Raw genomic sequence first — 24,093 nt, 5'->3', positions numbered from 1 at the left:
TTCCTCTTTCATCATTTCAAAACTCAAACCATCTCTCTCTCTTCTCTTCTCTTCTCTTCTCTATCTATCTCTCCTCAGAGAATGGTTGGAGTTTTCCGGCGATCACTCTCATTCCCTAACAAACCTTGCGGCCGTTCATCTCCACCTTCAAAGCCACGTGTCTCTCACCACACAAGATCCATCAGTCTACCTTGTCGATCTCATCCCTTAATCTCCCACGTCAACCACGAGATCTCCCAGCTCAAATCCTGGTTCTCCTTCTCCGGAGAATCTAACCGCCGCACCACCTCCTGGATCACCGACGGTCTCAGCCTCCTCAAAGACGTTCAAGAAACGCTCGCCGATATACTCCAGCTCCCACAATCCCAAGAATCTCTACGTAACCGTCCCGTCTTCTTCGAGAATCTTCTAGAAGACCTTCTCCGGTTCGTCGACGCTTACGGTATCTTCCGCACGTCCATCCTCTGCCTCCGTGAGCACCAGTCCGCCGCTCAAGTCGCTCTCCGTAAAAAAGACGACGAGAAAATCGCATCGTACCTAAAATCTCGCCGGTCTCTCGCGCGAGATATCGCGAAGCTTACGTCTTCGATCCGCGAGCCGAAGACGAAACACCAGCAGTACTGCCACGTGGACAGCGTGAACGGGACGTACGGTGACGCAGAGCTAGCGTCAGTTATAAGTGACGTCATCGAAGTCACCGTTTTGGTTTCCGTTGCTCTTTTTAACGGAGTTTACTTCTCTCTACGTCCCACAAAACCTTCGCCGTTTATTGGGTTCTTGAAACGGTCCGAGAAAAAAGAGAAACTAGACGAAGGCATCGAGGAGCTGAAGCAAGTCGAGGAGAAGAGTTTGGTTTGTTTACACAAGAAGAAGAACGAGGAAGTAAAGAGTTTGATGAAGAAGATGATGGAGTTGGAGAATTCGATCCGTGAAATCGAATGCGAAAGTGAGAAAGTGTTTAGGGGTTTGATTAGCACTCGTGTCTCATTGCTTAATGCCCTAACACATTAACTAAGTTATCACTCATCTCATTCTTTATTTTTTTTCCTGTCTATTTACGTTTTTGTCACATTATTTTATTATTATTACGAGTTAAATACATGAAAGAAAATAGAAAAAAACAAACAAATAAATTAAAGATACGTACTTTACATTTCCTTGTATTTATAAATCGAGAATGAGATGAGAGTGATAATCTCCCTTTTAAAATTCAACTTTTAATAGCGACTGCTTCACAAATCAGCGAGACTAACAGCTACAGCGAACAAACAGAACGAACCACAATATGTGGTAGAAATATTTGTATGCCTATAACTTGGTGACGTCTTTGTTTTGTATAATTTTTTTTCTTCCACCGTAAATACTATAATTTTCTAAAAAAACCTTAAAAATAACCAACCCAAATCATAAACGAATCGTGGTTCATTACCGTGTTACCAAATTTTACTGCCTTTATGTTGTTTTTATGTTATAGTTCAGAAACATGCATACCAAATTTTAATCTTAGATTTAGTTGCTTCAAACGAGATATCTGATGGCTGTTATAATTTAGTTATATATATATAACTAAATATTTATTTATTTTTCTGTTTCACATAAAAGAAATAATGGGTTACGCGTTAAGAAACCAAGGTCCACTTATTTTCAGAAGCCATCCCATGCCATGGCCATGCATTATCATTTATTTGGCAGACAACAAAACATTAAACATAAGAACAGAAACAGCGTGCGTGAACAAATTCAGTTGACACATATATTTGCCGGAAATAATTGAGAGAAATTTTAATTATAGGGCATAAGAAGACATATCACTTGTAAGGTTTTCACGTTGATGGATTCGTTCTAATATTTTGTGGTCTAACTGATCTCCCTTAAGTTTTAATTAGTGCATAACTCAGAATGCCACCACATGGTTTGTTAGGGATGCTTTTCAATTATCATCTTGATCTGATTCGGATTAAGACTTAATTATTTGACTAACACCGTATTAAAACGTGGGGTTTGCTGGAAAACAAACCGTAGTGTATAGTGCTATTAATTACTTAAACAATTAGGATCTTTCCCCTTTTAGCGGCGGTACGTATTGGTGGCGCTCATGACCGGTTGGACCTGTGAATTCAGTATAACCGGACTAATCAATCACTCATAAGCCATAAGATACTAAATCCGGTTGGGCTGTATAATTGGGTTGGTTGCTTTGAAATGCAACTTGCGTGAATTATTGTGATTTGATAGAAAAGCTTTACTAAGTTTGGAATAATATTATTACAACGAGGCAAAAAAATTGCCAACTCGGATTTGGTCATGACTTCAACCCAACTCCCAACCAAGAAGATAACACAGATGGAAAAGGGATATTGGTCCTCATTGAATGATTAGTGTTTGATTAGTTTAGGACCCAATTAAAAGTTAAATAGCACTATTTAGAGAAGAGATCATTATTAGAGCATGAAGTTTACATGTTCCTAATAATTAAAGGTCTTCAAATATCTTACCCAATTATTGGTCACTATTTGTTACACATCAATTATGTATAGTTGGTTAGTTTTGTCAATATGTATATAGTTGGTTCTAGTTTAAATGTTAGGTTTCATCCGTTATATCAAGTGAATGTTTTACTTGTATACAGCTATATCTAATTCTCTTAGGAAATTAAATTTTAGTACGTGCCGACATTCCAAATAGAAACGGTTTATAAAAACAAAATACACCGCATTTAGATCATGTATTATAAAACTTTCTTTTTTAATTGGGCTTTTGTTTTACAACTCCACAAAACTTCACAATCAGAACCTAAAACCGTCGAATAAACCAGTTAACTAGAATCTAAGCTAGACATGTTAGGTTAAGTTTACCAATTATTTCAGGTTTCAGATAGACTGAAAAGTTTAGGTTGGTGAAAGTGCATATATCGTTGATTCTAATTACGTCTACTGAAAGTGTTAACAATTGATGGCAGAACAAATTAAGACACAGTTTTAAAACTTTTGTGGTTAGACGATGTGATTTTTTTTTTTTTTTTTTTTTAGACGATGTGAATTTGTTGAGGATCTATAAAGAAGTCATTTTTTTTTTGCGTGGTTTGGAATTTGATCTTATAATTTAGGGAAGTTGTAGACTCAATATATGTGGTGTTTTTGGAAATTTAAAATTTAAAGTAGCGTTTAAAGAACTTCAAATTAGGTGTGTTTTAAATTTTGAGTATAAAACTTTATGTTGCCGAACCCACTTTATGAATCAGATATACGTATCATGTATGATTTACAATCAATGGATCATTTCACGCCTTAAGTAAATGTATGATTGAATGCAAATGGTTCATTTCACGCCTTGCATACATGTCCCTCATGCTTTGAAGACTTTCGGAGACTTATTAATTACAATGTCACGCATGCCATTGAACAGGGGCGATCTACAACAGAAGAAGGTCGGGCACATGCCCCATACTACTTCTTAAAGTTTAGCTACAATAAATTCTTTATCTCGGTTGGTAACTTAGCACCCACTGTTACATTCTTGGTCACGGTTCGATTCCATCCATCTACGTCTTACTGCGATGGGCATTTTTAGTTCGATTTTTTTTTTCAGTTAAACTTTTAACAAATTTAATTTTACTGCAAAGTAGTCATATCTTAATTGAAAATGATATTAAAATTAGTAAAATTAAATAATGTTATCTCTTTTTGTAGTTAATTTATTATTTTGGAGTTTAAATTTGTGTGTAGATATTTATTTTTTTATAGTGAATTGTAGTTTTGTAACTGTATTTCCTAACGATTAAATTAACTCTTTTCTTTTCTTCAATTACTAAATTAACTATATATCTAATACATGTGATAAAGTAAAATTATAACCAACAGAAATGATACATTCATAATATTTTGGTTTATTTCTCGATTTTAAATCTTAAAATATGTTGAAATTGCATGGTATATTTTAATATTATTAAAAATATATATTTATTTAATAATTTTTATAACATTAGATTTACTATTACTAATTTATATGACATATGCCACACACAAAATAATTTTCTAGATCCGCCTAAAATATTTTGGAATATAGGAAGGAACTGCAAAACTATGTACTAGAAAGTAAACAATTATAGAACCATCACATTAAAGACTTTCCCTAACGAAAGGCCTTGCAATGTGGCCGTATTTATAAATAGGCCCGTTTTAGCCCACTATTTAATTGTAGAAAGAGGCTGTTTTAGCCCAATAGGTTTGTGTAAGTCGGCAGATGTGATCTTTTTAACCCTCAGTCTTTCACCAGTCTCTCCATTATTTTGCTCAACAACAATTTGTTTTTTTCCGTCTCTCGTTCTCTCTCCGATACGACTCGTTCTCTCTCCGATACGAGAAAATTTCTTTTAGGGTTCTCTTGTATCTCTCGTTTTGATTTACAATTAGAGTTTGAACCCACATAGATCGAGGTGTCTTAGGCGTGATATCTGAAACCTAGATTCGATTCATTCACAACTTTTATCGAAGATGGAAAGACAAGTAATGGCTTCGAGAATCGTGCAACGAAAAGAGGACTACTTGCCAAGCAAGCAAGTTTCGGATGAATCGTCTGAGGAACTTGAAAAGAGTTGTTTAACAGAAGAAGACGAAGATGCCTGTTTGTCTGATGATGCTAGTCATAACATTAAGAAGAGGATAAGGGAAGCTACGACGACTTGTGAATCGATGAAGAGAAAAAAGCGTATGCCAAGCAAAGACTCTGGGTACAAGACGTTGTTTCATGATGATGACTGGCTTTTTGGCAACACTGATCTCCCAAAGAATGTTACCAATAATAAAGCAGATATCAAGAACGATCAAGACTTGATCATGAAGATGTTGCTGCAGATACCACCACTATCGGGAGATTCCTTGTTTCCTAGGGCTCAGTTTTTGCCTCAAGTCCAGATTTTTGCATTACCATATACAGTTCCGTATTAAGTCTCCATATTGATTTCTTCTTTCTCTAGGTTTAACCTGAGACTGATTATTCGGATATTAACTCATAAGTTCTATCTATGTTGTCGTGTGTACAAGAGTTTCCTTTTTGTAAAATTTCCTTTTCCTTCCTTTTGTATAAATAATATTTCCTTAAGTCAAGAGAAATAGGAGAACAATTTATATACTCTGATCGTTTTTACACTGCTCTTCCGAATTAATTTTGCCAACCATTCTGAAAAGAAAAAAAAAATGTATTGACTACAAGACTATATATATATATATAAACCTAATTAAGAAAAGTAATCTTTGATATCAAGGGGAGACATGAATACAATAATAATAGGAATTTATATGTAATAATGCTTTGGTATGCGATAACGTTGTAAACACATCTAGGCTGTCACAAAACCAACTTCGTTGATGGTTTTGTTTAATAAGTATTCTCCGTTCGTGCACATTCCCTACTTTTCCCCTATTGGACAAATATATTATTACATGTATGCGTGTATATATTATATAAAAATGGTACTTGGACATTTCTTGATATATGAAATCTCCAAGGATGCAATATAATAAAGGTTGCTGAGATTTCGAGAGCGACGTCGCAGCCAACAGTTCTTGTTTCTTGTTGGTTTCATATTTCCGCAGCCCATCCAAGGTTGCCGCAAATGCAAAAGTAGTCTAACAACTGAAATTTGGATATTAAACCATTTCTAGTTTTTTTTTTCTTTTCCGTCTCAAGATTTGTTATTGTTTTGTTTGTTTAACTATGTAACATTGAGCCCCAATTAAGAAAAAATGCGTATCATGTTGATAAATCTAATACAAAAAAATATGTAGGAAAGACTTCACATATTTACCTAAAAAAAAAAGAAACAAATGTACAACATAATCATCGGTGCGTTGTGGGTTGGATGGTTTCAGTTTCAGAGTAATTGGAGTAATCTCATTATAGCTATACGACACTATATATGTGGAAACATTTACACGTCAGTCATTTGAACTTTAGTTTAAATGTTGTATCTATGATGATCTTGCATGAAATTAATTTATTTGCTAAGAAGCATGTTCACCAGTCTGATTAATCAGTTGTTTCAACGATAATCGAATATAATTCAATGATAAACAAGAACAAAAAAAATAATAATAGTTGACAAAAAGAAAAATAGGCATCAAGGAAGAGGAGTGTAGATTTGTCGTTTGACTGTCGGAAGAAACTCAATTGCAACAGCCAATTCCAGACTGTATCTATATTCGTCTATTATCAATAAACTGGCTTCTACGTGTACGCATACATATACACACAAACTCAAATTAACATGCATGTACATATAAGACAACATACATATATAAGGGTGAGAGTATTAATTGAGAAACTGAACCTTTTGTTCGTTGACTATATACATTAATATCTCTACAGAGTGAATCAGCCATGGCTGCTACTTCATCATCAAATGCCCACGTGCGTTCAACAAGCTGGTCTGAAGACGTTCGTCCTCTGTCTCGAGCCATCGAAGATCATCTTCTGATACTAAAGAGAAGACCAGAGTCTGCTCGTCGGAAACTCGGAGTCTTAAAGAACCTGTACGAGGTTGTCGAAGTGTTCCTCCGTTTCCAAACGACGAAAACACAAAAAGCTTTCACCGGATTTGAAGACGTTTCCGACGGGTTCCTCGAGGTTCTTGATATCTGCAGCACGATCAGAGACGTTCTGATGCAGATAAAGGAACAAGTCAGAGAACTGGAATCGAGCTTGAGGAGGAGAGTGATCAGAAGCAAATCAGGAGATGATCAAGAAGCTTTCGTGTCGCGTGAGATAGACGCGTACGTGTTTAAGAGAAGAGCCTTGAGCAAAACGATTGTGAAACAGCTGAAGAAAACAGAGGATAAGATGAAGAAGAAGAAGAAAAGAGATTGTGGAGACGTCATTAACGTGATGAAAGGAGTTGAAAAGACGAGCTTTGATGTTTTGGTGTCTTTGTTGATCGAAGTGGTGACGAAGAATCAGAGCGATCATAAGCAGAGATCGAGGAAAGGACTTGTGTCGAGGATTTTTAACAGGAAGAATCAAGAAGTTGATGTGGAGGAGCTGAAGAAGTTGAGAGAAACAGAGCATGGGATTGAAGAAACAGAGAGAGAGTTGGAGAGTGTGTATAAGAAACTGTTGAAGACAAGAGTTTCTTTTCTTAACATGCTTACTCTTTGAGGTTTTGATGATTAGATGTAACTTTGTTCATGTAAAGTGTCTGGCTTCAGCTTTTTAGTTTAGGCAAAGATTTTTAAGATCATAATGATCTTTAAAAACTCGTAAATATTTGTATGCATCGTTCTTAAATGATATATATTCAAACGTTACTTGTCAAGAACATGTCTATTCAATCACAAGACTGAGCACATCACTCAGAACTTGTTTTCAAAACAGAGCAGGGGTGACTTTGAGATAATGGGCTTATTAATTGCAACGGGCTTTACTTATTTTTTTTATCGTCTGTCTTGAAAAAATTAGCTAAATCATACGGAAATTGCTAAAAAATTACGCAATAATGATTTTTTTTTTTTTTAATTATGCAAGAAAGTCTCTACATGATGATGAGACAACTGAAAATATATATAATGCATTATTGATTATTGAATTATTCATTATAATTCGCAGTCGCAGCTATACATTCCAAATGGGAAATCGAATAATAAGATTGCTCCACTAACAACAGAATAAAAATGAATGCGTTTGGAGGGATCTGGATCTAATTATATAATTTGTGAGGAGATATTAATCTGTTGAAAATAACCTGAGATATTAAGATCTTAAACACAAAATCTAATCCAGCATGTATATATCCATGCATCGAGCCATCGAGGTGGTTATACCTTTATTGATAGAGAATTTAGAATTATGTACATACACGTAATACATATGTGTTTTCTTATTATCCACGTTATAAAAAGGTTCATTGATATTAAACTAGTGTGAAAGTGTGAATAGTTTGCTTGGTCGAAAAAATCTACAGAGGATCAGGTTAACACAACCGCATGTATTGCCAAAGATGTATATGTATTCAGTATTCTGGATTTATTATTCTTTTTTTCTAATGTAAGACTTATATAACTTTTTGTAGATAATAAATAGATCCACTTAACCTGATACATAAACATCTCTGACAAACACGTAACTCAATATTTAAAGTCTGATCTAATTTCCACAATCTAAACATTTCTCATACCAATAAATTAATATTCGTCTCGTCTATTACAAATTGTTGCAATTTACCGACACAGCCTGGCACCGTCGCTCGTGCATGCATGGTACCTAAACCTGATACCTTCAAGTACCCAATAATAAAATTAAAATGTTTAAAAAGTATATATTATAAACAGAATATATATCTAAACAAATCCACAATGTACCCTAATCCACGAGTGCTTCTTACGTACAAAGAAGGTTCCTTGTGACCTGTTTTAAATCATTTAAACCATTATTTTGATAATACCTCCAACATGAGCTGTTCCCCAGATGTCCCACGTCCGTACAAAAACCCAAACTTAGGATCCTTCATCGTACTTTCCTCTCAGATCCCTCTTCTCCTCTATATATAATCTCACTCTTACACTCATTCAATATATCTCTAATCTTCCCTTAAAAACTCTCAAAAAGCCCTAAAAAACCAATCACTATTAGATCAAAAACTTACCTTTCCGATCGATCAATTCGCTTCTTTACATTCTTACCTAGGATCTCCAACAGATTAAGATCTATGGCTCAGATTAACTTTGAGGGTTTGAGAGAGCTACACGACTGCGTAAACTATCTCCTTGATCACTGTCCGAAAACAAGAGAATCTATGTCTCAACAAGGACAGGATAAGTGGACGGAGCAAGTTTCAGAAGCTTCATTGAGGATGTTAGACATCTGTAACATATCCAAAGATGTGATGACACTCGTGAAACACAACTTGCATGATCTACAACTGATTCTACGTGGCAACGAATCATCTGATGTCAACGAGAAGATCGCTGCTTATAATCGGTATAAGAACAATCTCAAGAAGGAGACGCTGAAATGCTTAAATTGTCTGAAGAATATGAAAGGAAGCGGAGGAAGAGTGGACATGCCAATAGAGCAGAACCTTCTGTTTGTATCTGAGGTTTTGAATGAAGTTAGAAGAGTCGTTGTGACAATGGTCGAGTCTTTGTTCTCGCTTGGTTGTATTCCTTGGCTAGAGAAAAGATCGAGCAAAGGGTCTTTGTCTTCGATCTTTACCATTCGGTCTTCGTATTTGTTAGATGATGCATGGGATGAGACCGCGGTGCAAAGTGCGACCACGAGGTTGGAGGCGGCGGAGATTGCAATAGAGGAGCTTGAGATAGAGTTGGAGTCTATTTTCCGGCGATTGATTCAGACGAGAGTTTCACTTCTTAATATTCTCACCAACTAGATAATTTATGATAATATTTGCTTAGATTTTGCTTCAAGCGGACATGCTTAGTTAACATTACGTAGACTGATGTGTAAGCCTATTTTAAGTTTGCAACATTATATTCTTTATTCTATATATTTTTTTGAAGTAACATTATATTTTTTACCCGTTTACGTACTAAACTGGCTACTTAACTTGGTTATAGATTTAGGGTTGAAGACTTGAAGCCAAACACTTTTTGTCTTCACCAGAAAGAAAAAAAAAAGTCTATAAAATGTTGAATTATAGATTTTATCTATTCACATTGCTAGAGAGTAGAGTAGACATTTCAATTTGATCAGTAGCATATTTGTGCTCAATTATGACTTCAAATACCATTTACAAGTTCAATTTCATACGTATTATTTTGTATATCTAACACCACAAATGTAATCCCTAGCGTTTCTTTGTAACTCGTATCATTGGAGGCTTGGATCTAAAACTCGCAATTCATTATATTTCAAATTAATTTGTAGACAGCAAAATGACAACATCAGGACTTAAAAACAAAGAAGCAAGTCTTCCAAAGTTGTGTACACAGCAAACAATTCACGACTTCTTCACAGTTCTCTTTATTTCGACATATGAAGCTGAAATTTAAAAAAACAAGAGACGATTCCTTCTCTTTTTTCGTCATGATCTTCAAAGGTTCAGTGAGACCTAAAAGCAAAACCTGAAACCAGATCAGTAAATTTGAGCAATGCTTATCAGGTTGTGTGAAAGGATAGCCACAAATCAGCGATGTCTCAGTAAACAGAATACTCAAACCATGTACCACTAAACTAATAACAACCATTCAAGATAGAGGCATTCCATTTTCATTCACCTAACTGCCAATAGTGTAAATGATTCATTCTAGTGTATATATAAAATCAAGAACATCCTTTAGAGAAGTTAAAGATCCTCTAAACATTCACCGTTTGTATGAACCAAAACCAGATAAAAGCTACCATCTTATTTCAAAACCAACTACAGGGCGCCCAACAAGAGATCTCGTTAGTAAGTTAACTTTCACTAATTGATGTCTTACTTATTAGTAGCACTGTGTACAAACAATAATGATCGCTTAATACGAAGATTTTTTTTCTTTCTCATCTTTATTAATGACCGAACTGTGTTTAAGAGCTTCAATAAGACAATCAAACAGTTGTACAAGTAGAGACATTACCTAGTGGTGATCCCCATGACCGTGATCACCATGGCCATCCCATGGGTGCCTCCATCCCTATCAGTTGCAAATAAGCAAAATCACATGTTAGCCATCATGGAAGAATTAGGAGAACATAGAAACTTCACAAGGGTGAGAGGCAAAGATAAGAATGAAAAAGAGAGTCTTCACCATAACTACAGGACCATCTTGCTTTGCCCTGTACAGAATCCAGAACCTGAAAAAAAAAACATCAAAACTTGATTTTTAAAATGAATTTTTTTTCAATCAATTCACATCGAAATGAAATTGAAATTGATTCCTTCCGGAAACATAATTAAATTCAAATCAATCCGATACTAATTTGACAAATCCATTGTCAACTTCTGATTTACAAACCAGGTGGATACTAGATACCAGATTCTTCGAATGGTCGATGAATCGAAACTCCCATGGTTAGATCTAGCTTCCGATCGAGAGATTAGCTAAGTCCTAAATCAAAGAGCGAATTAGGTGGGGGGAGAGAGAAATGTACCACATAACGGCGCACAAGCCTTTTCCGGTGACGGTGTGCCACGTCTTGGGAGTGTGTACAGTGACTCCCTTGTAAGTAATACCTCCTCCTCCCATTTTCTCGAAACCCTAGATTCCCCTCCGATTCGCACTTCGATTTCAGACCCAAAGCTTTCTTTCTCCTCCCTCTGCTGACAATAACCCCTCTCTCTCTACCTGAGATTTGATTCAGCCATGTGTGACTTTTGGTAAGGCCTCGACTAAAAGCCTTAAGCCCAATTTAAAAGCCCAATTTTACAATTACTCTCTAACTGGTTTTTTTTTGGGGTCAAAATTATTTTTTGTCTCCGTTAAACCATCTTTTTTTTTGTTGCTTAAATCTAGAGTTGCCACCTATTTACAAGACTGCCATTGTATTAAATTTTGATTTAAACATTTACTATAAATAAGGTCCTGATTAGTACAAGACTTTTAAGACTTTAAAAAAAATTAAATCCTTGAAAGCCATTTATTTGCCAATCAAACTTTTTTGACTTTATTTTTTTTTAAAGTTTTGTAAGTCACTTATTTTTTTTCTTTCCTTGTTTTCTCAAAATTTTAAAAGCGTCAAAACCAGGCTTTAAAATTAAAAAAATATAAAACTTTATTTTTTTCTCCCCCATTATACTTAAAAGCTTTCCAAAAGTTTATATATAAATTTTACATAAATTATTTTTACACATGAATTATTCTTATTTTTTTCTCCTTCTTTTAAGATCCATTTTAATAATAATTATTTTTATTTTCATTATCATCATTTCAATATATTTTAATAATAAAAGTAACAGCTTCAGCTTTAAAAGTATTTGTTACCAATCAAATTTTAACAGTTAAAGTTTCTACAGTTAAAGCATCTACAGCTAAATTCTCTACAGCTAAAATTTTAAAGTTAAAATCTTTACAGCCATAAGTAACAGCCGTTACCAATCGGAGCCTAAATCATATCAAATTTGAATATTTAATTTCAATAATAACTTCCATAAAATTGTACTAAACAGGATAACTCTCCTTTAATCTGAGGGACCCGAGATTTCCTATAAAACTGCACCAACTTTAGTGAATGGAAGCTTGAATCGTTTACTGTTTCCATTGAAATGTTTTTAACAAGCTAATATATTATTAATATTTATATTTTGGATCAATACTAACTACAATCAATTGATATAAATTTTCTGTTTTAATAAAAAACACTTCATCATTAGAATCCACTTGCACAACTATAAATACAAAAGTGTCAACTAATATAGAAATAAAACAATAAAAATTACAAAATCAAATTATAATATAATAAAAAATAGTATAATTGTTTACTAAATTAAATTTAATAAACAATAAGGATATATATAATAAACCACAACATGTAGTTAATGGAAATTATACACTAAATAATTATAGTACATTCACCAAATTGAAAATATAAAAAATAAATATATATGTAATATAATCAATAAATTATATATATATATATATATATATTAAAAAAATATAGACCTGCGGTAAACAATAGTTAAATTTAATAAACAATAAGAATATATATAATAAACCACAATATGTAGTTAATGGAAATTATACACTAAATAATTATAGTACATTCAACAAATTCAAAATATAATCAATAAATATATATGTAATAAACAATGGTTAATCAATAAATATATATGTAATAAATATATAATACCAAGGATTGACAAAAAAATAAATATATATATGTAATATAATCAATAAATTATATATATTATTTTATTTTTTAAAAATATAGACCCGCGGTGTACCGCGGGTGAGTATCTAGTTTGAGTAGTACAATTGGATTAATTAATCAATGGATTTATCGAACTTCTGCGCTTTATAGTACTGAATTGTATTTATTTGCTACTAATTAAGAAATCTGGATTATGATCTGTTACATTACATACCCTTTGCTTAGTAAAAACACTTAAGCTACATACTATAGTTTTTGTCCCAAATTTTGTACTTAACCATCAGGAAAAATCTCAAAATCGAAAGATGATACATTACAATTCCGACATATAATCATTGTTTTATACACAAACAAGAACACAACAACTCTTGTCGGAAAAGTTATTTACTAAAACACCATTTCATCAAAATTTACGACTCCACATTGTTAGGAAACTATTGACTGAAGCTGGCTCTGTCCGCGAAGAGAAGAGACTGGAGCTCCCTTGCAGGTGCTGCTAACCTCTGACTTCTCCACATCATTATTATCATCGGACATACTTCTCTTCACAAGCATGATGATGTGATCCATTAGACTTCCATCGCAAGGAACCTTTAAAGGACCATCAATGGTAGTCCCAAACTCGTCCTCTGCCATCTCCAATAGCACTTGTAACATCGGATGGTTTAGATAATTCAATGGCAAAACGAACCTCTTCTCTTCTTTCGTGTATAAAGCGAAGTATCCTTTCTTCCTTTTTCTCCATTTCTCCATCAATTCGGAGAGTCTAATTCTCTTGGAATATAGTTTCTTCATATGATTTGTTTGTTGTTGTCTGTGTGTGTGTGTGTGTGTTAATTCGGCTCTGAATTTGCGTTGTGAATTTGTCTGTTTGCAACCATAAGTGCCTCACTGCTTGTATATATATATGTGTGGAGGGAAAAGTATGTTCGTGTGTTATTTGATTGTTTTTAGTTGCCTTTCAAATCTGTCCATAAATTTGATCACGATCACTCGTGGAGTTACGTACTGATGATCTTCTACAAATATCTAGAGAGTTACATCATTTTTTTAAATCTTTATTTCCCTTAATAACTGCAATTTTCATGATCACTTCCACATTTGTTTTGAGCTTTTCTTTACTCACCTGCTTTATTTTATAATTATTTTTGTTGTCATTAATAAACTTTAGCAAAGCAATTTCTCCATATATGATAAGGGTTCATCATGCAGACATTTCATCAGTTGTCAGTTGATAAACTGAGTGAATCAAATCAAGCTAAGCTAGTGTATTGACAGGCCATAACAAAACATATAATTACCACATTTTTGTTTAATATATAAAACAGAGTAATAAAGTGGTTGCAGAACGCAAAGGTGGTGATAGAAACGTTAAACATGTGAGCGTTTAGAACAAGTTGCTCGCTACTTTTTACTCTATGTAGAGCTCTCTTCTACTTTCATGAGTGTTCGTTGTTTCTTTCTTTTTTCATATCACATGATAATCCTGCAAACCATTTATAAAAAAAGAAACTTTTACAGCCAACGAAGTCTAAGGAACTTCACCATGATATTAAGTGTAACATAGATATATTGAAAATGTATATTTCTTTAATCACAGAACGCTCGAGTGAAACAAAATAGAAAGATCATCTTCCGTGATCGTGGCTAGCAAAAATAATGCAACCTCCCATACTACTTTTATACAGGAAAACAACCTTTATAAACACTTTTGTTCTCATATGTCTCTAACCTAAGCCCTGAAATTGCATTCCCTGCTTTCATATTCTCAAGTCAGGTCGATTCTTCAAAGGACAACAAAAGCAATGTGTCCCAGAGTCCAGTCTAAGGTTTGCGGTCATCTTCATCAATGCATATGGGCACAATGCTCATGCCAGAAAGGAAGGAGTAGGGTTTGGATGCGTGAGAAGATAAAAAAGGTTTGCAAATGCTCTGAGTGGTATTGGTCTTTACATAGAGAGAGGAAGAAGCATCCTTCGCTTCTTCTTCCTGGCTTGTCTCACTTGCTTTGTGATTTTCATACAAACAAGCAATAGTAAGGTGACACAAACCAGGATGAATGCGAGTTGCAAACGCCTGAAGTACAAGGATACTGCTGAAAATACTAGGAACGCTAAGATCACTAGTTCCCATATAACAAAGACTACGACATCGACCCTGAAATCAAAAGCAAACAAAACGACTATCATAAGTACCACCACAGTGAATTTCATCAGATTTATATAGTTTCTTTGTGTGAAATTCACATATAAATGTTTACCTAGATGTACTCATATCCAATGTTCTAAGGTCAAAACCCTAAAATGATTAGAAATTTTACGATTCCAAATTGAGAGTATCACGAAGTCTAAATTTCTCAATGGGATCAAAATCAAATCTAATTCCCTGAGACTAATATAACTCTATGCAAGGCAGAGCAGCTCCGAATCACAGCAGAGAAAAAGCAATTGCATAAACCGAAGATCTCAAGACCTGACTGATTAAGATAGGTTGTCAAACCTGGAAGAAGAGAAATTGGAGGTGGAAGAGAAGAAAGAAACGGAGGCCCAATCATGCTTTGATCTAATTTGATACTCCCTCAGCTGTTCTGCTAGATTCGATCTCGTTATCATCGCCTTCTCCAAATCTCCACCTTACTTATGGAAACCTCAAAGAAGCGTCGGAGAATTACGAGATGCACGATCAACCAAAATCGGTCACAAACATAGAACTCTCCAACAATGGACAGAAAACAAAATCTTGCGAGAAGGAATATTTTAGCATCAACAAATTTACAGCGACGGGTGACGAAACATCGATTGTTCGTTTCGTTCGATTCGTTAGCCAATTCGCCCAACGTTGCGTGGACTCTCTCTCTCTCGGTGTCAACAACCGGGTCGGGTTATAGATCCGATCTGTATTGTTAAAGCCCATATCATGGATATTGGGCTATTTCGTTTTTGACATCATACTTTATTGGGCCCTTTATTTTTGACGGTCGAATTTACGATTGTTAGATATAAAATGGAAATTTCTTTTAATTTTTTTTTGTTTATTATAAGCAAACAACTCATTGAATAAATAGAAGAATACAACAACAACGTCAAGAAAGAAAAAAGCAATGCATTTAATTGATTCTCGTGACCCACTCAAATAAAGAGAGTGCTGTTGAATATTCCTGATTTGACCACAATAAGGCAAATATCTCGCCCATACAACTCAGATGGGCGGGGTTCAAAAAAAGAAGAAATAGACAGAAGAACAAACGAGTAATGTTCATTAGCGCACTCAGCACTTTTTTTGGTGCCTTCAGTTTCAGAAATCTGAAACTTGTTTATTTCCAAACCTTTACTATAGTTAGTTAGTTTGGTTGTGGATTATTATTATTATTATTGTTATTATTATTAAGTGTCGGCTACATGCAATTTTGTCGTTTCGTTATCACCGATAAACATTATCCAAAGATTAAGTTGGAGCTTCGGTGTATATATGACAAGAACCAAAAAGACGAACAAGTGTTAGTCATTGAAAGAGATTGGGTTTTGTTTGATAATGTGTGTTGGTACGTCATGGTTCGTGATTGAATTTTGAGACCAGAGACTACGAAATGATGTGGCAAGTCGTGTTCATATCTTTTAATGGAATGGTACACGGTTCATTGTCATTTTAGCCGAAGGTTAAGACATGATGCATTCCCGATTACCATCTGTCCCTTTATTAATTCTTTTAGTTTTATCTTTTAATTATATATACTTCGAAAATGATATCCCACACACACAGACATAAAACACATTGCATTAAAAATCCAAGTAATCTTATTCTCATTTGTCACTTCCTGATTTCATTATCTTACATACGGGGGGTTCGGTTTTTCGGTTTGGTTTAGGTTCGGTTTTTTCGGTTTACGGTTTTTTTGGTTTTATAAAAATGGAACCATAAAGAAACCATATATAATTCGGTTTGGTTACGGTTAGGTTTTTTCGGTTTATGGTTTTTTCGGTTTCATAAAAAATGGAACCATATAAAAACCATATGTATCACAATTCGGTTCGGTTTCGGTTTGGTTCCGGTTTTTAATGGTTATTTTATACTTTTAAAAAATAGATAGTTGATACATAACTAAAAATAAACATAAAAGTAAAACCTAAACATAAAAAAAAAAAAATAGAATCCAAATTTAGTTTCGTAATTCGATAGATTACTAAGAGATCAATAACTATAAGCCCAATAAAGAAAAAAAATATTGATATTGTTATACAATTTAAAGTTATAAGTTGGAGAAACTAATTATATCTAATTTATCCTAAATTTTTTTAAAAAACCAAAAAGACCATTCGGTTTTACGGTTTTTAACCATACCAAACCTAAACCAAATGCTTAACTAAAATGAAAACCAAACGGATTTTTAGACTTAACCATAACCAAACCAAACCTATTATTTCGGTTTGGTTCGGTTCGGTTTTTTGGATTTCGGTTTTTTTGTCCACCCCTAATCTTACAGTTTATCTTTTATAAAAAAATTCATCAAAACATATCCATTTAAGGTTGATAAAAAAAATACACAACCTTAACTCCGTAAATAAGATTACGAATTATTTTATTGTAAACTGTTCTAAATCTTTGTTTTGGTGCCCGACTAACCTTTAACAATAACTTTGATGAATATCCACAAGAAGCGTAAATCATCCCTATCCAATATTGTAGACTCTTTAATCGATATATTTTTGTTGCGTTTAATGTTTCCTTCCAAAGATCATTTAGAATTTCAAAAATCATGCGTCACTGGATTGGCCTCTTCAATATGCCTAGTTATAAGAATCTTTGATTCCAAGGGTTGATAAGAATTAAGAAAACCACGTTCTTACTGGTTTGTTTGTAACGCATCCAAGAAAGCAAAGGGAACGTTATAAAAATTTCTCAAAAATTCATCATTTTCTTCTCCAACAAGCTTTATTATGATTCCGACGTGGCATTTAGTCAATAAGTCTAGAGGCCCCACGTAACCGACATCACGTCTTTTACGCCAATCATGACACAGTATCGGGTCCCACGAAAAGGACAACTTCCCACGATGTATTGACACGTGTCAACATTCGATTCATCGATCTCGTTTTCTCTCAGTCTACATTTTCTGACTTTTATTAATTTGCAGCTCAACTCTCACCTCCGCCGTCCGATTAGTTTTGCTAATGTATGACACGTGTCTCTTAATAGAGGGTTAAACAAAATTTGCAAGCTTAAGAGTTAAGAATTTAAGATTAATTTGCCTTAAGTACGCTTCTCCTTTCTTTTAATCCATTTTTGGGATGTGCAAATTTGTCCCTATATTTCTGAAATCTTGCATAAAGAAACCTCAAAACTTTAAGACATTTCTATAATGTTAATTTAGATATTATCAAAATCTCTTTTGCGTTGTCAAAAAAATTATTTATACACATTCAAATGATTCCTTGCTCTTTTTAAAGTTTGAATAGAGTTTTCTTATTTCTTTTTACTTTATAAATCCATCATTGTACTACAAATTGTAGATAACAAGTATTATTAAACAAAAAACTTGTGAATTTGTGATAAGCCTGATGGTAAAAACCTAAAGAACAAATCTATCTTAGTTGTCATTCCTATCCATTATTCTAGTTCCACTAAATTAATTTAACAATAGATTTATCAGATAATGTATTAGAGAACGACCTCCAATCACGTAAGCAAACTATTTTTTTAATTAGTTAATTAATGAATTCTTCTTGATACATCTATAACCTTATCTAATAAATAAATCGAAAAAAAAAAGAATAAAGAAATTATAATTTTGGTGGGTCTGAAGGGTGGTAGATGTATAAAAAGGAAACAAATTCGGGCTATTTTATAATTTATCTATAGTTTTGAACTTTTTTAAAAAATTATAAAAAAAAGTAAACATACAGCGTGAAATCCGCGGTGGATTGGACCCCTTTCCTTTTAGTCCTTCACACTATAAAAGACAACAGTTTCTTCTTCTTCTCATCTCAGATTCTCTCAATCATCTCTTTTCTCTCATTTACTTTTGAATTTCAAAACCCTCACATATATTACTTTTTCATTTGCTTTCGAATCAACTATGGCGGAAGAAACCAAGAACGTTACTGAGCACGAGGTGCCAAAGGTAGCAACCACAGAGGAATCATCATCGACAGAGGTTACTGATCGTGGACTGTTCGATTTCTTCGGGAAGAAGAAGGACGAAACAAAACCCGAAGAGACGAACATCGACTCTGAGTTCGAGCAGAAGGTTCATATCTCTGAGCCAGCGCCAGAGGTTGTTAAAGTCGAGCACGAAGAGGAAGAGAAGAAGCCTAGTCTCCTTGAGAAGCTTCACAGAAGCGACAGTTCTTCTAGCTCTGTAAGATTAGATCTGATCATTATATATTCAAGATTGCATGAGATCTGATCTGTTGATTTGAAAGATTTATTCTAACTATATGGGTTTGTGTTTTTTTTTTTTAACAGTCAAGCGAGGAAGAAGGTGAAGATGGTGAGAAGAGGAAGAAGAAGAAGAAGGATAAGAAGAAGACAACCACTGAAGTAGAGGTGAAAACAGAGGAGGAGAAGAAAGGGTTTATGGATAAACTGAAGGAGAAGCTTCCTGGACACGGTAAGAAGACTGAGGATGCATCAACCGTCGCTGCTGCACCGGTGGTTACTCCTCATCCGGTTGAAGAAGCTCATCCAGTGGAGAAGAAGGGGATTTTGGAGAAGATCAAGGAGAAGCTTCCAGGATACCACCCCAAGACCACCGTAGAGGAAGAGAAGAAGGATAAGGAATAAGCACAAAAATTATTATGATTAAATACTATGAATAATGATGGTTGATTTGCTTTGTTTTTCTTTTCTTTTTTTTCTATTGTGATGATTGATCATCTTTTGCTTTTGTGATGTTTAAGTTTGTTGGCTTTTTTGTTGATTACAGTATTCATATGTTTCTCTTTCTCTTGTATATGGTTTTTTCAAAAAAAAAAAAAAAAATTATTTCATGGTATTTTAATCGTATGAATATTTCTTCATTTGATATTAGGAGATGAGGGTTAACCCTTTGCTTTCTTCATTAGTGATAAAGAAATTGAGAGTTGTGTAACGGCGAAGAGGATATAAATTCTTGGATGACCCCAGCTTGACTTCATCCAATTTCGTATTTAAGAAATTTTAATGCGTCGGTATAGAAGAAACATGAAACATGACTCGTCACACGATCATGACTTAGTGATTGTATGTCATTGTTGTCGACACAATTACTCAAAACGTGTAAAAGTGGACTTAACTCAGATATATTTTATGTTAGATCGATTGATGTATCCTAAGTTTTGATGAGATCAAATGTCATCATCATCGTGGGTTATATATCATGATCTTGTAATTGGATTTTTCACGATAGCTAAAAAAGCCCAATAGGCCCATTAAACTAAAACAATTCAGATACCGAAACCTAACGTTGTCGTTTCATGCATATGACTCCGAGTTAGGTCGTTTTTTTCCGGTTCGAGCAACACTCGCCGGCGACTAGTAAACATCAGTGTTTCCTTTACCGGTGAAGATGGAGGCCAGCGAAGCAAAAAGCAAGAGAGCAGGAGGGTCTCGTCTCTGCTGCATATGTAACAAGAGACGACCCGTTCTCAAACGACCCAAAACCCTTCAACAGGTAAATTTTTTAGAATAAGGTTCTGAATTTGGTATTGATTCATCACTCTTGGAAAAGATGTTAGTTTCTCAATCTATTGCGTGTTCTGTATGAGCAATTATGTTGAGTATTTGTTTTAAAGATATGCAGAGAGTGCTTCTATGAGGTTTTTGAGGAAGAGATTCACCAAGTCATTGTTCAGAATCGTTTATTCAAATCCGGTGAGCGAGTGGCTATAGGTGCCTCCGGAGGAAAAGGTTATGTCTTTTTTACTCACCAACGGATTCTGCTTCAAAAGTTCAAACCTTTGAATCTTTACGAATCACTCTGTTTTAGTTTGATGTTCTCGGCTATAATGTTTCTCCAACTGTTACCAAAGTTACATTCAATACTGCTGTACTGTAAAGATCGTATCAATAACTCAAAGGTTGATTATGCTGCAGACTCGACAGTGCTGGCATATGTATTATCAGAACTAAACAGACGTCACAATTACGGGCTGGATCTGTTTCTATTGTCTATTGATGAAGGGATAACGGGTTATCGTGATGATTCGCTCGAGACCGTTAAAAGGAACGAAGTTCAAGTAAGCTTTTTTGAATTTTATGTGTCATGTGTTCTCTCTGGAATTTTATTGTTTGTTTTGGTTTTGATGAAAACGATGCTAAGATTGCATTGCGGAACATAAGAGTCTTAGTCAATTCAAGGATTTTGTTTTTTTTTTGTGTCCAGTATGGTTTGCCTCTTCAGATTGTTTCATACAAAGATCTGTATGGATGGACAATGGACGACATTGTAAAGATGATTGGTCTGAAGAACAATTGCACCTTTTGTGGTGTATTCCGTCGACAGGTGAGCAAGCATTCCCTCTTTACTCAAACTTTCATCATACCTATCATCTTCTGTTTTATGATTTCATCTCTTATTGATTTCTTGAAGGCGCTTGATCGAGGAGCTACATTATTGAAAGTAGATAAGTTGGTCACTGGACATAATGCAGATGATATAGCGGAAACAGTTCTCTTAAATATACTCCGAGGGGATATTGCTAGGTATATATATATATCTGTTTATGGTGATGCTTTTTCTTGGTAAAAACATGTTTCCTGTCTGGTGTCTCTCGACTGATTTGATTTGTAACTTGGTTATTGTAGATTGAGTCGGTGCACATCAATCACTACAGGTGAAGATGGTCCAATTCCAAGATGCAAACCTTTCAAATATACATACGAAAAGGAGATTGTCATATATCCTTTGCTATTTAAATTCTTTGTTTTACTTGTTGAAAAAACTTTTCAACTGTCAACAGAAGATATCGTGAGACCTTAACATAGCTACACGTATGCTTATTTCAAGAAGCTGGACTACTTCTCCACCGAATGTGAGTTGTGCCTTTTCAAAGCTATGTAATTTTATTTTTACTGTTGTTAACTATCACTTTAGCTTGCGCAGAGCTTTAGCAAACTAAAGTTAACGGTTTCACTATAAGCTGAATTCATTATCGGTCAAGAATATTGGAGTTGATTCATTTTTATTTGGATTGCAGGCATATACTCTCCTAATGCTTATCGTGGGTTTGCTCGTGAGTTCATCAAAGACTTGGAAAGACTAAGGTTCTTGTTCAACTTTTACTGGTTATATTTGTCATAACCAAACAATGTAGTAAATATCCAACTTATGTTATATAAATTTCAGGCCAAGAGCCATTCTGGATATCATCAAATCCGGTGAAGACTTCAGAATTGCGACAACCACGAAAATGCCTGAGCAAGGGACATGTGAGCGATGCGGGTATATTTCTAGCCAGGTGAGACTTTGCAAAACAAAGACTGCTCTCTCTCTCTCTTATACATCCAGTCATATTTTACATTAGAACTAATATGATATGCACTGGAGATGATAAAATGTGCTTGTTTATACGATGATGCAGAAATGGTGCAAAGCTTGTGTTTTGTTGGAGGGATTGAACCGTGGTTTGCCTAAGATGGGCATTGGAAGACCAAGAGGAAGCGTAAATGGTGATAATAAGCACACAAAGGCTGGATCTACTGCAAAATCTATAGAGAGCAAACAATGTGGATCTCTGGATTTCTAAATTAAGAGAATAAAACGTAGCTAATGAGGTTGTAACAATACCCAGACCGGTTGTGTAAAGAAACACTGTTATACTTAAAACCCATTTAAAACCCATTGTTGTATAACATCTGACAATTGTGGTTTTGCCTCAATGACATAAGTTTTTGCAGCTGGTTCTCTGATCAATAGTGGTCCTTGACTCCTGGATAGAGATTCTTGAACCAGCACTATTACGCCATCAATGACCTCAACCACTAGCTGAGCAACCTAACTCATTTTGAAGTCAACCTGGTTATCATGAGTAATAATTCAATATTTGAAATTGAAACTTATATGCCCTGAAACTAAGACTAGTCTTTCTTCTAAGTTTTTCATAACCAACTAATTCTGCAACTTTAAAAAAATGTGGTGTAAAGCAAATTGTACTGTGTAAAATGCATTTTACAAAATACAACTCTTATTCAGGTTTCAACGCCACTGCACAACAATGTGGTATGTAGCAACAACTTAAAATAGGTACAAACCGAAAACAATGTTCTACGGAGCCTAACATACTATGAATGTACAAATGGATTTCGAATGTTGTTGTCCACACATGGAACACCTAATCCATGTTGTCGTTATTACATTTACAGTCACCGTACGCGTTTTGTATCTTTTTAGTATTTTATTTTGGGGAATTTGATTTAAAAGGACATTTTTTCTTCAATTTGTCCTATTATGCATTCTACGCTAAATTTGTCATTATGCCTAAATTACCTTTTAAAAAAATGAAACTAACTTTTAAGCAATTTTAAAATTTCTGTCACCTAAAAACAAATTCTAGAAATAAGAAATAGGTTGCCATAAGGTGTTTTTGATGAAAAATTGGTGTTTTAATATTGAAAAAAAAATATTCTGCAACATTTAGAATACATTTTCTACTAATTGTATATATTCTGAAGATATTAGATTATAAATTCTACATACTATACATGTTCTAAATAATGTAGATTACAAATTCTTCGCACTATACTTGTTCTGAAAACTTTAGAATCTATATATCTTCTAAAACTTTTAGAAGTCGGATTTTGTATGTGTTCTACAGAAATTAGAATATATATTCTACACATAACTCTATATTCTAAAAATTTTAGAATTTGTTTTCTTCACTTTATACATATTCTACTGAAGTCAGAATATGAAATCTACATTTTATCATGTGTCCTGCGAAAATTAGAACACTAATTCTACACTTTACTCTATGTTCTCCATAATTTAGAAACTGAATCCGAAATTTAAGGAAACAAAATATTTACGTAATCCCGAAATTATGCTAATCATATATATTTTTAAGATTACGTTCTAACATGTTTAGAAAACGTGTTCTGAAAACATTAAACATTTTTAATCGATTTTGTTAAAGGTTTTTCAACATTTTCCTACGCTTGTGGGAGAAGCTACCGGAGTCATCGATTCTCGCCGGTGGGAGAAGCTACTGGAGTCGTCGATTCTCGCCGGTGGTTTACAAAAGGGTGTCGATATCTCCTGAGAGAGAGAGAGAGAGTAATGTCGAGATTTTTTATTTTTGGTAGGCGAATAATGTCGAGATT

The 24,093-nt window shown here is 34.3% G+C and overlaps 9 protein-coding genes across 12 annotated transcripts; 6 read left to right on the top strand and 3 right to left on the bottom strand.

Moving 5' to 3' along the window:
- LOC104713289 (uncharacterized) lies at positions 1 to 1,209 on the top strand. Its single transcript, XM_010430374.3, has one exon. It carries the CDS (start codon positions 82 to 84, stop codon positions 1,009 to 1,011), a length of 930 nt encoding a protein of 309 aa, XP_010428676.1. The 5' UTR covers positions 1 to 81; the 3' UTR covers positions 1,012 to 1,209.
- A 3,093-nt stretch (positions 1,210 to 4,302) lies between these two features.
- LOC104713288 (uncharacterized) lies at positions 4,303 to 5,130 on the top strand. The gene has a single exon (XM_010430373.2). It carries the CDS (start codon positions 4,494 to 4,496, stop codon positions 4,944 to 4,946), a length of 453 nt encoding a protein of 150 aa, XP_010428675.1. The 5' UTR covers positions 4,303 to 4,493; the 3' UTR covers positions 4,947 to 5,130.
- A 1,200-nt stretch (positions 5,131 to 6,330) lies between these two features.
- On the top strand, positions 6,331 to 7,309 carry LOC104713287 (uncharacterized). The gene has a single exon (XM_010430372.2). The coding sequence runs from the start codon at positions 6,379 to 6,381 to the stop codon at positions 7,150 to 7,152; it is 774 nt and encodes a 257-aa protein (XP_010428674.1). The 5' UTR covers positions 6,331 to 6,378; the 3' UTR covers positions 7,153 to 7,309.
- A 1,262-nt stretch (positions 7,310 to 8,571) lies between these two features.
- Positions 8,572 to 9,512, top strand: LOC104713286 (uncharacterized). Its single transcript, XM_010430371.2, has one exon. It carries the CDS (start codon positions 8,699 to 8,701, stop codon positions 9,377 to 9,379), a length of 681 nt encoding a protein of 226 aa, XP_010428673.1. The 5' UTR covers positions 8,572 to 8,698; the 3' UTR covers positions 9,380 to 9,512.
- Positions 9,513 to 9,835: 323 nt separating this feature from the next.
- LOC104713285 (NADH dehydrogenase [ubiquinone] 1 beta subcomplex subunit 2) lies at positions 9,836 to 11,322 on the bottom strand. Of its 2 annotated transcripts, none has more exons than XM_019229787.2 (4): positions 11,083 to 11,322; positions 10,740 to 10,785; positions 10,569 to 10,625; positions 9,836 to 10,073 (listed from the first exon to the last, which is right to left on the bottom strand). In XM_019229787.2, the coding sequence occupies exons 1-3, from the start codon at positions 11,175 to 11,177 to the stop codon at positions 10,569 to 10,571; spliced, it is 198 nt and encodes a 65-aa protein (XP_019085332.1). In that variant the 5' UTR covers positions 11,178 to 11,322; the 3' UTR covers positions 9,836 to 10,073. The 2 variants fall into 2 exon arrangements, with proteins under 2 accessions (XP_019085332.1, XP_019085331.1); XM_019229786.2 differs by having other exon boundaries at positions 9,836 to 10,060; positions 11,083 to 11,311.
- Positions 11,323 to 12,941: 1,619 nt separating this feature from the next.
- LOC104713284 (auxin-responsive protein SAUR66-like) lies at positions 12,942 to 13,667 on the bottom strand. The gene has a single exon (XM_010430370.3). The coding sequence runs from the start codon at positions 13,591 to 13,593 to the stop codon at positions 13,225 to 13,227; it is 369 nt and encodes a 122-aa protein (XP_010428672.1). The 5' UTR covers positions 13,594 to 13,667; the 3' UTR covers positions 12,942 to 13,224.
- Positions 13,668 to 14,330: 663 nt separating this feature from the next.
- LOC104713283 (uncharacterized) lies at positions 14,331 to 15,562 on the bottom strand. Its single transcript, XM_010430368.3, has 2 exons — positions 15,298 to 15,562; positions 14,331 to 14,955 (listed from the first exon to the last, which is right to left on the bottom strand). Exons 1-2 carry the CDS (start codon positions 15,408 to 15,410, stop codon positions 14,748 to 14,750), a joined length of 321 nt encoding a protein of 106 aa, XP_010428670.1. The 5' UTR covers positions 15,411 to 15,562; the 3' UTR covers positions 14,331 to 14,747.
- A 3,227-nt stretch (positions 15,563 to 18,789) lies between these two features.
- On the top strand, positions 18,790 to 19,789 carry LOC104713282 (dehydrin ERD14). The gene is made up of 2 exons (XM_010430367.2): positions 18,790 to 19,153; positions 19,261 to 19,789. Exons 1-2 carry the CDS (start codon positions 18,872 to 18,874, stop codon positions 19,576 to 19,578), a joined length of 600 nt encoding a protein of 199 aa, XP_010428669.1. The 5' UTR covers positions 18,790 to 18,871; the 3' UTR covers positions 19,579 to 19,789.
- Positions 19,790 to 20,116: 327 nt separating this feature from the next.
- Positions 20,117 to 22,670, top strand: LOC104713281 (cytoplasmic tRNA 2-thiolation protein 1). Of its 3 annotated transcripts, none has more exons than XM_010430366.3 (10): positions 20,117 to 20,446; positions 20,568 to 20,682; positions 20,869 to 21,011; positions 21,158 to 21,277; positions 21,365 to 21,477; positions 21,580 to 21,672; positions 21,766 to 21,806; positions 21,972 to 22,038; positions 22,121 to 22,232; positions 22,356 to 22,670. In XM_010430366.3, exons 1-10 carry the CDS (start codon positions 20,342 to 20,344, stop codon positions 22,518 to 22,520), a joined length of 1,074 nt encoding a protein of 357 aa, XP_010428668.1. In that variant the 5' UTR covers positions 20,117 to 20,341; the 3' UTR covers positions 22,521 to 22,670. The 3 variants fall into 3 exon arrangements, with proteins under 3 accessions (XP_010428668.1, XP_019085026.1, XP_087322928.1); XM_087466802.1 differs by having other exon boundaries at positions 20,245 to 20,446; positions 20,576 to 20,682; XM_019229481.2 differs by having other exon boundaries at positions 20,217 to 20,446; positions 21,158 to 21,477.
- Positions 22,671 to 24,093: the final 1,423 nt, after the last annotated feature.

This window comes from Camelina sativa, chromosome 9, assembly GCF_030686135.1.
Source record: "Camelina sativa cultivar CO46 ecotype springtype chromosome 9, ASM3068613v1".
NCBI lineage: Eukaryota > Viridiplantae > Streptophyta > Magnoliopsida > Brassicales > Brassicaceae > Camelina > Camelina sativa.
Note: the sequence above shows the minus strand (reverse complement) of the source record. Positions and strands in the feature narration are given on the sequence as shown.

Coding starts and splice junctions, on each gene's coding strand:
- LOC104713289 (XM_010430374.3), top strand. CDS start 82: ATGGTTGGAGTTTTCCGGCGATCACTCTCATTCCCTAACAAACCTTGC.
- LOC104713288 (XM_010430373.2), top strand. CDS start 4,494: ATGGAAAGACAAGTAATGGCTTCGAGAATCGTGCAACGAAAAGAGGAC.
- LOC104713287 (XM_010430372.2), top strand. CDS start 6,379: ATGGCTGCTACTTCATCATCAAATGCCCACGTGCGTTCAACAAGCTGG.
- LOC104713286 (XM_010430371.2), top strand. CDS start 8,699: ATGGCTCAGATTAACTTTGAGGGTTTGAGAGAGCTACACGACTGCGTA.
- LOC104713285 (XM_019229787.2), bottom strand. CDS start 11,177: ATGGGAGGAGGAGGTATTACTTACAAGGGAGTCACTGTACACACTCCC. Junction 10,786..11,082: donor GGCTTGTGCGCCGTTATGTG/GTACATTTCTCT, acceptor TTTTTTTTTCAG/GTTCTGGATTCTGTACAGGG. Junction 10,626..10,739: donor AAGATGGTCCTGTAGTTATG/GTGAAGACTCTC, acceptor TGCAACTGATAG/GGATGGAGGCACCCATGGGA.
- LOC104713284 (XM_010430370.3), bottom strand. CDS start 13,593: ATGAAGAAACTATATTCCAAGAGAATTAGACTCTCCGAATTGATGGAG.
- LOC104713283 (XM_010430368.3), bottom strand. CDS start 15,410: ATGATAACGAGATCGAATCTAGCAGAACAGCTGAGGGAGTATCAAATT. Junction 14,956..15,297: donor TCCAATTTCTCTTCTTCCAG/GTTTGACAACCT, acceptor TTTTGATTTCAG/GGTCGATGTCGTAGTCTTTG.
- LOC104713282 (XM_010430367.2), top strand. CDS start 18,872: ATGGCGGAAGAAACCAAGAACGTTACTGAGCACGAGGTGCCAAAGGTA. Junction 19,154..19,260: donor GCGACAGTTCTTCTAGCTCT/GTAAGATTAGAT, acceptor TTTTTTTAACAG/TCAAGCGAGGAAGAAGGTGA.
- LOC104713281 (XM_019229481.2), top strand. CDS start 20,342: ATGGAGGCCAGCGAAGCAAAAAGCAAGAGAGCAGGAGGGTCTCGTCTC. Junction 20,683..20,868: donor AGGTGCCTCCGGAGGAAAAG/GTTATGTCTTTT, acceptor ATTATGCTGCAG/ACTCGACAGTGCTGGCATAT. Junction 21,012..21,157: donor TTAAAAGGAACGAAGTTCAA/GTAAGCTTTTTT, acceptor TTTTGTGTCCAG/TATGGTTTGCCTCTTCAGAT.